This window comes from Enhydra lutris, unplaced genomic scaffold, assembly GCF_002288905.1.
Source record: "Enhydra lutris kenyoni isolate GAN:26980312 unplaced genomic scaffold, ASM228890v2 scaffoldscaffold12, whole genome shotgun sequence".
NCBI lineage: Eukaryota > Metazoa > Chordata > Mammalia > Carnivora > Mustelidae > Enhydra > Enhydra lutris.
In genome coordinates, this window is record NW_019154096.1 from 55,440,402 (window position 1) to 55,454,969 (window position 14,568).

General features: G+C 58.1%; 1 protein-coding gene across 2 annotated transcripts in view; it reads right to left on the reverse strand.

Moving 5' to 3' along the window:
- The window catches only part of LOC111145273 (SH3 and PX domains 2A), a 227,328-nt gene that overhangs the window by 5,059 nt on the left and 207,701 nt on the right, over window positions 1–14,568 (reverse strand). The window contains exons 3-6 of one of the 2 annotated variants that reach the window (XM_022500090.1): window positions 12,184–12,267; window positions 7,208–7,325; window positions 3,066–3,403; window positions 1,905–1,954 (exon numbers count right to left, since the gene is read on the reverse strand). In XM_022500090.1, the coding sequence (XP_022355798.1) occupies window positions 1,905–1,954; window positions 3,066–3,403; window positions 7,208–7,325; window positions 12,184–12,267 (590 nt within the window). The remainder of the gene's footprint in view (window positions 1–1,904; window positions 1,955–3,065; window positions 3,404–7,207; window positions 7,326–12,183; window positions 12,268–14,568) is intronic. The other variant, XM_022500089.1, reaches the window with a different exon arrangement.

The window sequence follows — 14,568 nt, forward strand, 5'->3', positions numbered from 1 at the left end:
TGCCCCCTTGTCCCCAGGAAGCAGACACCCCAGTTTCATCTGGTCTCTGTTCTCATCAAAATGGATTTCATACCGCCCCATTACTTTCGGTAGGTCCCAGTATCATACAAAGGGGTTAAAGCAAAACAAACAAAAAGTGTGTGGGGGGGGGGAAGCAGCTGTGGTGTAACAGGAAGACCTCAGAAGACCTTGGCCTTACAGCTGGACACATGTGGGCTCCCATCCCAGCTCGGCAACACACCAGTTGTGTGGCCTTGGGTAAAGCCTGTGACCTCTCTGAGTCTCAATTTCCTTGTCTGTGAAATGGGTCATGAAGAGGAGGACTGAGCTATATACATAACTTCTGGTCCAGCCAAGGACACAGGAAGAGCTCCGCAAATAGAAGCCAGAGCTGACCATTCCTTCTACAATACCATCCTATGGTTTGGAACCTTCTGCATCCCTTACCGCTCGGACTGTCCAAACCCTGCCAGTCACAGCCCAGCTGCCCTGGGTCATAGTGAGCGAAGGGCGGGAGAGAGCTGGTCTGAGGGACCAGGTGCAGTTCAGGCACTTGCCCTGCCCTGGTGTCGGGCCCTGCAGGCATGTGCACGAATGGATGTGGCTCAGGCCCCGGCCCAGCCCTGACCCCCGGCCAGGTGGGGGTTCAGCCGCGTCTGGCTGGGAACAGCAGCCCCGTGGCCGCAAGCCCCACGTCAGGTCCGTGTGGAAGGAATGACCCCATTCTTGCCAAAATCGAGTCTGCCTGAAAATAATCTGCTGGAGCTGAGAGAGATGGGAGGACAGGAGAAAGCACCATTTAGTCATGGAAAACTCGAGGGGACCATGACATAGGAGCTTCCCTGGGGCTTCTGGCTAGGGCAGGGGTGGTCCCATCCCCATGGGACTAATCCTCAAAACCCACTTACTGATGACCCACTCTTCCAGAAAGCACTGCTTTCCCCTCTCCAGGGCAGAGATCATGATCACGGGGACCCTTGCCACTAAGCCCAGCAAGACTTCCGAGACCTTTCTCCACATGGTGTGGCAGGCAGTCCCTCTGACTGCTGACACGGGAAACAGAAACCCTCACACACCACCCCACTTCCTCCTTCCCGCAGCCCTAGGCGATGGCTGCCACTGTCCCCATCACAGAGATGAGGAAATTAAGCTTCGCAGAAGGTAATGGACTTGCCTTGGGTCTCGCTGTTCCCAAGTGTCAGAAGTGGACTATGAATCCACGCCTGGCAGGCTTGAAGCCCCTCTTTCCACTGTACCCCACTGCCCCGAGGAGAGTTCTCTGTACTAGAGCTCCCGGCCAGCACAGCATCACCGCCACCTAAGCCCAGGACCCCAAGTATATCTATCTGCTTCCCTTATGTCTGGACCCCGGGACCCCCACCTCCAGGAGCCAGGGACCCCAGCAAATTGAGCCTCTCACTTTCAGCACACGCGAGTCCTGGCTATGTACCCCAACCGGAGGGTGCTCACTGGGCTGCTTTCCTCCTCCCCGACTCCGGCATCCACCGCAGCCATTGGCTACTCCTGGGCCAGGAAGGCGGAGCCGAAAGGCTTCCAGGAGCACATGGACAGCCGCCCCGTTTCCAGCCCCTGGCAGTGCCCTGGCCGGACACTCCCGCTGGCCAGTCGAAATGTTTATGTCTGCCAGTGTAGTGGCTGGGATGGACTGACTTAGCTTTGGAGTGCAGCGTGTTTCTGAATATAAACTGTCCAGCGAGGGCCCTGGGATGGCTGAGATCCCCAGGCTTTCCTCTCTGCCCCTGGCCCCACAAAGCTGGCAGCCCAGTAGGGCTCTGGAAAACCCCTGGACTGATGGGCACTGAAATGAGACCGTCAATGAACTGGAGACGACACAGTGCACCCCTGGAGGCGGCAAGAAAACAGGAGAAATTCAGTGCACGCACCAGGCTGGATTCTCTGCGAGGCGGAGGCCTTGTCCTTAGGTTCGGGGAGCCTAGAACAAGAAACATGGCTTCAGAAAGCCCAGCCAGACGATGGGCAACAAACCGTGCTGGACCCTGCCTTCCCTAGGTGCAGCCCCCTCCTGATCCTGGGAAGTTCCTGGTTCTGTCCCACAGGCTGGAAGAACCTGTGCTCTCAGGCACTACAGTTTCTTCACCAGGAAACCATGGATCTTTAAGCTTCCTTGGCTGGGTTTCCCCTGACACCCAGGGGATCCACGAACCCTCTAAAATGATGTGCATGTTTCAAAATGTAGAGACACAGCAGCATTTTTCAGGGGAAAGGGTAAGTAACTCCATCAGATTTTCAAAGTCAGGAGCAGAGACTGTGTCTGTTTTTCGCTCACTGCCAAGTCCTTAGAAGCTGGCACGGTGCCAGGCAAGAGTGCGTGCCCCAGAAACACTTCCCGACTGACCGTCCAAAAGGTTTCAAGCACAAGAGCTCCCTTAAAACCAAGTTCAGAACTTAACCGAAAAACAGCCTTCCTCCAGATTTTGAGGATGGCTGGACATAAACAGAAGCTGGTCTCTTATAACGCAGGACAGTTTGACCTTGAACTGAAGATGCCGTTGAGCCAGAGAGGGGCAGAGATTGGGTGGGGGCCAGACAGCTGGGTTTCTTAAGGACGGGGGGTTGTCCTGAAGATTGCCCTCTCGGACCACCCGGGGACAGATGAAGCCATTCCTTCCAAGTCTCTTAGGCTTCCAGTAACTGGCAGGAGGTGACAGGGTAGGAGGGAAGGAGGGCTAAGGCCGGGAAAGAGGTTCTACTGGCTGTCATCCGTCAAGCAGCCTTGCGCAGGGTGCGGGCCTATTTCCCAGCCTAGGGGATACCTGGGTCTGTAAGGTGACCACTCCTGGCTCTCTCCTAGGGAAGGAGGGGCCACCACCAGCTCACGTACCCCTGTAACTGACCTTCAGTGCAAGGGTCACGAGGAATGGCTTTGTCTGCTCACGCTCAGCATGAAACAAACCCACAGTGTGAGGCTAGGGTCAGGGCCGGTCCAGATCTCAGGAGGAAAATGGGATGGGGGTCCCTGCACCCTGTGACCACTTTCTAAAAGAGCTGCGTGGGGAGGCCACGGGGGCCAGGGAGGCTCTTACTGATCTGGGCCCTCTGCGGGGCAATCCTGGCCACGGCTGGCGAGCCCTGCGCCAGCTTGGAGACGCTCCTCTCGGGGACGCCCAGGGCGCTGCCATTGGAAGCATTACAGAGGATGGGCAGGCTGATCTCCTTCTTGGTGATGGGGGCCTCAGGGCCCTCGCCTTCGGCCGGCGGAGTCTCCTTATCCCCTGACGCCTTCTTGTTCAGCAGGTTGCTGATCTCCATGATGTTCCCGATGATCTCCACTGGGCCTGCCAGGTTTTTCTTGCGTGCGGGCAGGTCGTCCTTGGCCTTCTTCAGGTAAGAGGCTGGCGCCCAGCCCTCTTTGCCCAGGTACCTGTGGGGAGGGGTGGGACATGGCATCTCCCGAGCACTGCTGCCTGACCTCACACCCCAGGCTCCATCTGGCTCAGCCCAGCTGAGCCTTTTGTATCGTGTTCCCCGAGACACCTGGCAATGCCACTACTCTGGAGGGAAGTGGAACTGAGGGCAGGTGGCAAGGACACATAGAACACCAGGTCTTCCTCTCTGCCTCCTTGCTCTCTGCCTGATCTTTCTCAGTGTGGGTTCTCATGGTCTGCAAAGTCAAGCGAACGTAGGACCTCAGGATCAGAAGAGTCCTCGGATTCTGAGCTGCCCCAAAGGTAGACTTCACCGTGGCCTGCTACCTCACGGCAGAGAGGGCAGCTCTAGAGAGAAGACAAGAGCAGGTGTGAACGCCGTGCATCAGCTGGCTGGCCCCTGGCAAAGGGAAGTGATCAGAGAGGTGAAGCAGCAGCACAGGTAGGAGAAGGCGGGAGCCCCGAGTTCTGGCCTCTGGTCCCTTGAATAAGTCTCCACCCTGGAGCTCAATTTTTTTTCTCTTCTGCAAACTCTAGGGACAGAGTAGCTGCAAAGATTTATCCAGAAAGATAAATATATTGAGACCAACTAGGAAGAGGCCTATAAAGAAGAGTGACCCAGTGAGTAAGATACCAGTGTTACTGCGGGGCTGATGGACAGGTCAAGTTCACAGAACAAGTCCATAAACAGACTGACACCAAAGGCAACATTTCAGGGGCGCCTGGGTGGCTCAGTCAGTTAAGTGTCTGCCTCTGGCTCAGGTCATGGTCTTAGGGTCCTGGGATCAAGGCCCACATCAGGCTCCCTGCTCAGAGGGGAGTCTGCTTCTCCCTCTCCACCACCCCTCTGCCTGCTGTATGCGCGCGCTCTCTCTCTCAAATAAATAAGTAAAATCTGAAAAAAACAAGAAAGGTAACATTGCAAATTAGTCGTAGGGATGGTATCGATAGCACGATGGCATCGTAGGTAGGGATGAGGTATCAATAACCCACTTGGAGATGACAGATTACCCCATTAGGAAAAGCAAGTACGATCCTGGCCTCACACCATAGAGCAAAATAGAAAATGCAAGTTGTGAATATTTGCTTTATCTTGGGGGTTGAGAAAATCTTTCTTAACAGGACTCCAAAAGCCAAAACCATAAATGGAATGACTAAAAGCACATGACTGGATCAAATGAAAACCTTTGGTATGGCAAAACAAAACCAAAACGAAACAAAACAAAATGAGAACAAAAACCCCATAAACAAGAGCAAAAGGCAAATGACAGGGCTGACTTGAGGTGATCTGATGGCTTCCGAAAAGAAGCTTTCTCCTTTTTTCCCCAAGCCCATGAAGAGCTTACTTCCTGGTCCAGCAGCTGCTGGCCGATGCCCCTGAGTCTGGGTTGTAATGTCCCTGCCTGCTCCCGGGGATACATCTGGCTCTTTGGAATGACTCCTCCATGCCAGATGTCTGACAATTCCCCCTCTCCTGCCTCCCTGATCTGACCTTGTTCTTGGGTGTTCATTAGGTGAGAGAAAAAAGAATGTGGAAGCTAAAGTTTCTATCAGCATGTCTGAGCTTCGCTGGAAAGCTCAGGTAGGAGGTGGCTCCTTATGTTCACACCACTGGAACGTACAGGCAGGCTTCCCAAGCTCACCGGCCTGGCCCCCGCCCCTGTTTGGGGCTTGGAAGGCAGACATCAGTTACCAAATGGATGGAACTCAAGGGGCTGGCCTGGCTTCCCAAGGTAATGGGTGCAGAGAGAAGCACAAAAATTTCAGGGGTGGTTGGGAACAGAAGATGTAAAGATGTCCTATCTTGTGAGACAAGAACCAAGGCTCAGAAAAGCAAAACAAGGAGCAGAGGACCACAGGCTAGCCGTGGGCAGGACCAGGGCCAAAACCTGGTGCTCCCACATTTCAGAGAAAAGAAGAAGAACCTGCTGGCTGTTGGGGTGTTTTTCTACAAAAATACTGGGGAGATGGGGAGTGGGGTCTCATGGGAGTGACGGTAAGGCCTGCACCCTGAGTGCTCCCATTTCAAGCCCTGTTGTGTTCCTCTGGTGTTAACATGGATAAAATTAGATTCTGGGCAGAGAGATGCAGGGGAATCAGGAGCGGCTGTGTGTGTCTGGGTCCAACTGTGCTCACATCTGCTTTCCAGCTCTGGAGCACGGAATGACTCCAGAGGGAAGCAAACTGGAGAAGGAGGGATAGAGAGAGAGGGAGGGTATGTGTGTGTGAGGGGAGAAGGGAGACAGGAAATGAGGATCAACACAGAGCCTGGAATGGTGGGAAAGAGCCCATTTCAGGGGGTGTCTGGTAGCCTTTTTAAGGTGGACTCTTTTCAGGATGGTTTTCTCAGTGGAAGCTCCCGCCAGCTAAAGACTTAGGCTATGGGAACAAGAGCTGGCGAGAAGAGATGGCTTGGGGTGACCTTGTTGGTCATCTTAGGAAACTAAAAAACCCCAGCAGCCTTGTAAATAACCCCTAGGCAAGTGGCTTAGCTTACCAGCCTGCCTTAGAATGTCTGCTGGCATTCCCATGTTGATCTGCGGTTGCTGGATTTCGGGGCTGGGTCTAGTTTCTTAGAGAATATCCAAGTCTAGGGGCAGCGGCTTTGGGCAACATCTGTCCAGGCCTACGGTCTTGTCTCAACCAAGAGCAGAAAGGGACCCTTCAGCCCTCCTGACCAATATACATGGGGCTATGGGCAGGGGTGGTCACGTCTTGTCAGGTCACATTAAGGCTGATTCCCGTGAGGCCAGTGACCTTCACCCTACCTGTCAGCACAGCCCAATCTTGACACCACCACGGTCTGCCATGGTCCAAGATACCATCGGATGAATGCCCACGTCCTATCGGTCAATCCTATTCCCACTGTGGGACACAGCTCAGAGCACCCATCCTGCCCATAGCAGGTCCGGGGTTCTTAGGTGCGAGGGGCTGAGGAAGTGGTCCCCAGAGCCCACAGATATGGGATTGTCTGAAACTGGGTGAAATCACCACAGCTAAGCTGCTTCCAAAGCACCCAAAAACATTTCTTGCGAGTAAGGTCCCCTCTGGGAGGGTGCTGGCTGGCCTCAGAGCCCCAGAGCAGAGGGGACTGGAGGGCATGACCTGGTAGGGAAGAGGTGAGTGAAGCCCAAAGGCTTGAGTGTGCTTCCAGGACTGCCAAGGAAGCTCCCCACTCCCCTCCCCACATTCCCAGATGGGTTTCTCAGCTGGGAAATGCAATTAGGCCCTGCAAGAGGTGGGGGGCAGGAGAAGGAGGAGGCCTCTGACCTGGGCCTGGGCTCAGGCCTGGCTTCTGCCCTGGCTCTCACAGCCCTGTGAGCCAGCCCCACAGAGGGGAACAACGTGGGCAGAGCCGGCATCTGGGGCCCCCCAGTGTTGAGCTGTGGGCAGCAGGGGCTGCCCACCGGAACCTCAACCAGGCCTGCAGACGCCAGCGCTTCGGGCGGCCTGAGCTCCATAGAGTACCAGGCAGCCCAGGACAGACACAGAAAACCAAATTTAGATGTGCTGGACCCTCTTGGCAGACGCCTGGGTCCGGGATCGCACCACCAGCTGCAGGCGGAGCCGGGACCCCTGTGTCCCCCGGCCACAACGCTCTCCACGTCAACCTGTGTCGCCCTGGCCGCCACCATCTCTGCTCTCCACATCCCCGGAGAGAAGCCGCAGGACGAGCGCTCTGGTCGAGCTGTGCAGCTCAAGCAGCCGAGCCTGGGCTCTGGGGGCACCCACCTGCCCATGGCCGCCCCGCAGTCGGGGAGGGGGGCAGAGGGAGCTCCTTCTTCTGCTGAGGCTCCTACCTGATGTACCACCAGCCCTCCAGATTCTTCCGGATCACTTCCACAGTGACACCCTTCTCAAAGCCAATCTCGTCCTTGCTTTGGCTGGTGTAAGGCTGCACAGTGACGTACTTCTCCTCTGGGGGAAGCGAAGCAGGGAGGCATGGTTATCTGAGGCTGGAGTGCAGGCCCCTCATTCCTGTATTCTCCCACCCTGGCCTGGCCCTGCTTAGCCGGGGCCTCACTGCTGCTCCCAGTGTGTGCAGAAGCCAGCCAGGGCCTCAGGTGGCCTGACTCTCCCCGCCTCCCAGCCCGGTAACAGCCACCAGGGTGCTGGGGCCTGGGTCCTCAGGGCTCCCAAAGCTCCCTGGGTGGAGGGCACAGCTAGCAGAACCTGCTCCTCATGGGGCCTGAGCCAGTCAGTCCCTGGGATGTCTGGCAGCCCCCCGCCGGGGATGCGCTCCCCTTCTCTGAACATGCCACGCTTCCATCTGTGCCCCAGACTGGCTGAGGCCCTCTCCCACCTCCACGCCTTAAGTCCTGCTTCTGTCTGACCTTCCAGCAGCTCTAGGGGCTCCTTGGTGAAGCCTCCTCTGACCACTAATCTGAACACCTCATCAGATCACGTTCCCCAGAGGACTATGGGGAACATGTATTCTACGGGAATGGTGACCTGTGTTTTATGACAAGCATTCAGTGGCCAAAGGATCAAAGGCAGCCCTGGGTACAGCTTCCCGGAGCGCTGAGCGGGCAGGCATGCTGAGCTGACCACACAAATTGGCAGCGCCTGTCTGGGGAGCTGCCCGCAGGGTCCCATGTACCCAGGAGCCTTGCTCAGGGTCCCCCCAGTACTGGGAAGGATGTGCCCTATGGGAACTCAGAAAAAGCCTGGGAGGACAGGTGTGGGGACAGCCCTGGCTTCCTGGATCCCTTCAGCTTTTCTCCTGCAGGGGCCCCTTGCAGCCTTCCCCTGGGCCCTGGCTCAGGCATCCAGGGAGGGGCTTCTCCGGGGACCCACAGCCGGCTGGCCACAGAAACCCTGCGCCTGGGTGGGGAGCCTCCCCAGGGGAACGCTCACATCTCAGGAAGGAGCACACATCCCCACCCTCACCATCTGGGAGAACGAGATGCTGAGCTAGACAGAACTGGCCCCCTGGCCACACCCTTTGAGCGGGTCACGCCGAATTCGGTCCGGGCTCCAAAGGGACTAAGCAGAGCATCACCGAAGGGCAAGGCTATCGGAGCAGCGGCACTAAGTGGGAGGCTTTCCAGGAGCTCAAAATAGCAGGAGGCCAGGTTCTCAGATGCCTGTCTCCCTCCTCCCAGCTCCTGGACTCCTGGGCTGGACTCCGATGGGTGGCCTGGTCTGAGCCTCTGGCAGGAGTTGGGGAGGGGGGCAGCTGCCACTCCAACCCCCGGTGGCAGGAGGGCCATCTGTTCACTACGGATTCTCGGGGTCCGGTCTGTAGCCGGGCGCTGGGCCGGGGCGGCAGCTCCCTCTGGGGTGGATGTGGCTTCCCTGCCGGGCTGCAGGGGCTTTGCTGAGGGGTCCGGCCGCATCTGAGAGGCCGCCCAAGGCAGACGTAGGTGACGGCCCATGGGAGCTTCCACCGCTCTTCAGCGTGCTCTGCGCAAGGTGAAGCTCTTCCCGGAGGCAGGCCTTTCTCACCATCCACTAACTCCTGGAAGCTTTCAGTTCTGAGGAGAGCTGCCAAGACCGCCCGAGAACCTGGTCCAGCCAGATTCTGACTCGGGCCTTTGCGAAGCGCCGTGTTCTGCAGGCCAGCCCTCGGCGCTCCTGCCGGCTGCTGGTCGCGCTCCATCTTCCGGTGGGGCACGGTCAATCCTGGCTGGCGCCGCGTCCAGAAGGGCAGTGCCAGGCCCCGAGGATCTAGGGTTCTGAGGTTAGGGTGAGGCGAGGCCTGGGCTCCACATTTTGCCTTTGTTCAGCTAGACTATTTTTAAAAGCCTGTGGTTCCAGCAGGAAGCCATCATTAAAGTTTTTCCTAGGCAAAGTTGCTTTGCAGGGAAAAATTACAGTCCTCCTCTTAGGGAGATAAGAGGGGCCCTGTCCTGCTGCAGGGTGGTGAGCAGGGCCTCAAGCAGGACATGTGGGCTTGGGCTCCGGGGCTGTGAGGCCCGAGCAGCAGCCTCTGCAGCCTCCAGTGTGTGGGGTGCTCAGGACAGAGCCCCGAGGGCCATGTACGTGCCCCGCTCTCCCCTGATCCTCTCCGGGAGGGCAGAGCCAGGCCCCTCCGTCTTACCCAGGGAAGCTGAGCAGCTCCTGCCAGAGGCCCCCTGCTTAGTGGCCCTCACGCTGCCATGAACACAGATGTCTGGGAGTTTAGAGTCCCAGGAAGAGGTCTGGCCAGCTCAGAGGTGTGTCCTGCCTTGTCACCGTGCAGGTTCCAGATGTCACCGTGCAGGTTCCAGACTACAAGCATTCTGAGGGCAACTCTTCCAGTCGGTCTGGGCGGGGGCTGACTTCTCTATCCCAGTTGGCTTAGATGGCGGAGGTGTGGCTTACCTCCATGTAGACACGTGCCATGCAGGCCTCAGGTTCCTAGCTCCCAGGTTTCGCCGAGGGAGCAGAGTGGGCCCCTCTACTGGCCCAGAGCTTCAACCCCACCCGGGGGCGGGGAACCGGGATGGAGGATGTCCCGCCTGGAATGGTCTTGGGGTGGGGGCTGAGTCATTCGGGGGGCTTCGGGTCTCTAGAAGAGACTCTTAGGAATCCAAGTGGAGGAGAGGGGTTCTGTAAGCTCTGGCGGGCACCTCAGGGTTTCTGGGAAGCACTGAGGCCATGGTCATTCTCATGTGCCATCAAAGGTTGGTGGCAACTTGGCCCTAGGGAGGGCTGCCCAGGCCGCCCACTGGCTGGGTAGGTGGCTGGCTGGGGGAGGTGGACAGGCCTGTTTTGGTTTTGGAGGCGGGGGCTGGAGAGCCCTGCAGTTTCCAAAACCACAGACGCCTCCTCTTTCAAATGCTTTCCCCTCTGTCAGCAGTCTCCCTGGCTCCCCTCCCGGCCCCCACAACCTCCCCAGCCCCACGGCAAGAGGACTTTTGCTTCCAAAGGCCTGGCTGGTGGTGGGGCTGGGGAGGGGAGGCCCCAGGGAAGCATGGCCTCTCTCGTCTAGTTGTGGATGACCCGCCGCCTGCTTCCCCCCACCAGCGCCGCTGCTTGCCGCGGAGTTTCTCCCTGCCAGCTCTCTGCAAGTTTGTCTTGGCTGCCTGATTTAACTTAGCCCTGATCTAACTTAGGGCTAAGACTGGGAAATAATGCTATTTAGGTCCCTTATTGGAGAGAGACAGAGAGAGGGAGGGAAGTTGCGGGCTTGTGTTCACTTACATATTTGCACATGGCTGTATGCACATTTGCGTATGGCGTCTGTAGAAAACTACACATTTCATTGGGTGTGCATGTCCCTGTGCCCCACTCTGTGTACCTGTGAACGCACTGTGCGCATATGTGGTGAGGGGTCAAGTGTGAGGCTGCAGGCACTGCCCGGGAGGGGTACCTGAGCTGTGGCCGTGAGCAGCCAGCTGATGAATTTGTGTAAATGTGTGTGTGGAACAGTCTACACGTGCGTGCACAAGTGGGATTGTGTGTGTGTGTGTGTGTGAGCAGTGTGGGTGGACACGGCACCATCAAGGCCGTGCACAGGTAGGAGCATTCGTCACTTCTGAGTGGCCGTGACCTTAGGGGGACAGAGCTGTGTGTGGGGCTCGGTGTATGATGGTGCTCGGAGCAGACGCTGGAGGGGAGGGGGGAAGGCCAAACCTTCGTCTCTGCTGTCTTCCTGGGCCAGTATCCCACTGTCCTCTGCTGCCAGGGCTCAGGGCTACATCCTGGCCCGGCCTGGCCCCCCAGCCATGCTACCTCACTGCTCCTAGGTCTACGGTGCCTCTGCTTTATGTTCAAGCTTGTTCTTGCTGTTTTCACGAGGTGGCCTCCTGCCCCACACCAGGCCTCAGGGTCCTAGTCTTGCTCCACCCACCGGATAAGCTGGGCTCCGGGCTCCCGCAGCAGCCGGGGCTCCGGGCGTGACACCAAGCCAGCCACAGGCAGTGGCCTCCTCCAGGCCCAGGCTTGCTGCTGCCTGGGGCATGGTCTCTGAGTTGTTCAGGAGCAAGCTCTGGGGGTGGGGGGAGGGTCACAGGCTCCCTGCTATGCTAGAACACGTCTTTCCAGCTGTGTTCTCCGCAGATTAGAGAAACGGGCCCCCCTGGCCTGCGGGCTTTGGAGACGTTTAGGGGTTTGTTTGGGGCTCCGGCCCAATCTCTCTACTCCTCAAGCTCCTAGATATTGGAAAGGCCCTAGACCTACAAATGTCTCGATTCCCGATCGTCCCAGATGGCAGGCCAGGAGCCTCCCTGGAATGTTCTCGATCAGGCCCCTCACGAAGTGCCAATGCCCAGTGCTGAGGACACTGGAGGCTCCTGGCTGAGCCCGCTGCCGCCTTCAGCGCTGGTGGGGGCTGTGCCCCAGGACCAAGCCGGGCCGGGCTCTTGCTCCCGTTCCAGTTTCCCCGGAGCTGGCTGAAGGAGGAGGGCTAAGGGCTGGTCCTAAGCAGTTGCTAGGACAGCTTTGGCTGGGGGAACACCTCAGAGGAAGCGGGCAGCAAAGGGCGGAGGACGAGCGGGACACGCTCCAGACACACCCCTAGTTCTCTTCACCTGAGGCTTCTGGGGCAAATGCGGCTTTTCTTAGTCTAGCTGCTCCCACAGTCACGTCGCGAGTCCCATGACCTCACCCACAGGATGCTGGCAGAAGCCAGACCTGCCCCCAGTTCCCAATCACCCCGATTCCCAGGCAGCCCCCTGCGCCCTCCTCCCTGACACACCCCAGCCGCAGAAGGTGAGAGAAAGTCTGGCCACCGAATCCGGGTGAGGAGGCCACAGGGAGGAGAGGGGCAGAGGTGGGAGAGGAGGCAGAGCGTTAGCGAGTGAGCGGGAGGAAGAGAGGTGGCAGCTGCGGGTCAAGAGAAGCCAGTCACCTCGGCTGTGCTGCCTGTTGACCATCCCGCCCAGCGTCCACCGGCGATCCAGACGCCGCAGATGGGCCTTGCGTCTCTTGGACACTGGTGTGGGAGATGGCAATGGAACACGCGGCCGACGGAACCGGCGGAGAGAATGGAGATGAGGATGAGATGGGATGGGGCAGGGGAGGGATGGCAGGAGGGAAGGTTCACGCCCCCAAGTCCTCCTCGCTGGGACTAAGCCCCAGTGGCATGCACCTGCTGGATGGGGGCGGATCTGCCTGGTTGACACCACCGACACCTGGGGAAAGGCCACGGTTCATGCTCGTGAGCCCAGGAGGGGCTGAGAACTTTGAATCCTAGCACCTGAGAGGTGAAAAGGGTCCTTGGCCCCAGCCTGGCACAGGGACAGCCCTCCAGGCAGTCCAGGGGCCCAGCTCAGGGCCTGGTAGGGGGCCGGAAGCCAGGAAATGTTGCGGAGTGAAATGCACACAGGAATGGACACCATGGGCCTTGGTTCTGCTCCTTCCCTGCATACTGCCCACTGGATCTGCAACAACAGGGCTTCTCAGGGCTGCAGACCCCTTTTGTCTACCCACCGTCTCTGGGGTGGCTCCTCTGGTTGCTGGGGGCCCAGCTCCACAAGCACTCTGCCTTCCTCTGGGATGCCACGGGGAATGGACCCCTGACTGGAGCAGCACCCCAGAAGCCCCCATCTCCTGGCACGGCAGAAGCTGGGTGGCACTTTGCCCAAGAATGGGGTAGGGAGGCCAGCAGTCAGGGTCAAAGCAAAACTATCCAGACACACCAGAGCCAAGCCCCGCCAAAGCCTCCTGGGGAGCATTTGCTTTTCTTGAGGGAGGAGGGGGTGTCTCGTTTGACCTGCAACTGGTGAGCAGGAGGCCTGGACAAAAGGTTGGAGGTACGGATTCAGCGGAGGCCTCACTGCCAGGTTACTGTGTCACCTGGGGCAGGCCTCTGTCCTTCTCTAAGCTTGTTCCCTCACTGACACCCCCACCCTGGCATCGGAGGGGACAAGGGACTTAACAGGTTCTGTGAAACAGATACGAGGTCCTGTTGGAGGCCAGATGGGAAGGACTCGGACAGCCGACCTCCCGGGCAGGTGTGTCCTGTGGGCTCCCCATGGGCAGAGGGGTTCGGCTGACGCCCAGGCTGGGCGCCCCTTCGTAAGTGCTATTTCTGCAATTGCAGCCATGCACAAGGACCGCTTCGCGGAAGCCTCACAAAAGCCCTGAGCTGTCGGCACCATCCCCACGTTAGAAACGGGAAGCCAGAGACACAGGGGTGTTAAGAAATCTGCTGAGTAACACAGCTAAGGGTTGGGGAGCACACAGATCAAGGTGGTCTGGCTCTGGAGCCCAGGCTCTCAGCCTAATGATGTTTTTCCCCTTTGACCCTGTGCCCCTTAGCCCACCGGCAACGGAAAGGGCCCCAACAAGGGGGTGGGTGCCGATGCAAACCCACCAGGGAGGAAGGCTCCGGGGCATGGGGGCATGGGCAGAGACCCGGGTTCCAGTTCTGCCTGTCATGAACTGATCCATGGGCTCCATGGAGGCGACACCTCTCAGGACGTCTGGGAGGCAATGGATCAAGCACTTCACCGGAGCATCTGGCCAGTGTTGGGCATGGCCATCATCATCATCATCAGTGGGTAAGAGGGTCTTCAACCTCCACCCTGGGCCTCCTACCTCCTACCACTAGCACTTCGGAGGAAGAGGAGTACAGGCCAGAATGTCTGATAAGAGAAATAAACCCAAACATCCAACTGTTTCTTTTATCCAAAGCAATGAAACAAACACAAATCGTTAGGGGAGATTTGATGGGATGAAGGCTTCCAATTTCTCAGGACCCAGGGACCTACAATGGGATGGCAACAGGCCTGGAGAAGAGATGGCCAGACAGGGGGACCCAGGTGGGCTAATCTCTTAGCCACATGGAGGTGGGTACAGAGAGAGACTGGTGGACACACCACAGGCGCTGGGGCCTTGGGCTGGGAGAACGGAGCCCCGAGCCCTCCTGCCAAGTGGGGTGGAGATGCCCAAGGTTTGGTGATGAAATTCCCAGCTGCCCAGACGCTGCTGGGGGGACTGGCACACCGGGTCCTAGTGGAAGCATGCCGAGGAGTCTGTCTGAAAGAGGGTCACCCCGCATGAACAGGCACACACAAATCTGCGCTGCCGCCTGATTGTTTGTCCAGCAAGGTCAAGGTCATCTGCCACTTGCTACCGCTCACCCTCTGCAAAGCTCTCTCTTCAAACCAGACAGGCTTCTTTGCACACGCATCTCTCCTGCTCTTTCCCGCCTACTCCGTGTCCTGTCCTCCCTCTCCTGATGTCTCTGCTGACATTCGTGGCATAGCCTTTTCAGGCGGGGCTCCCATTT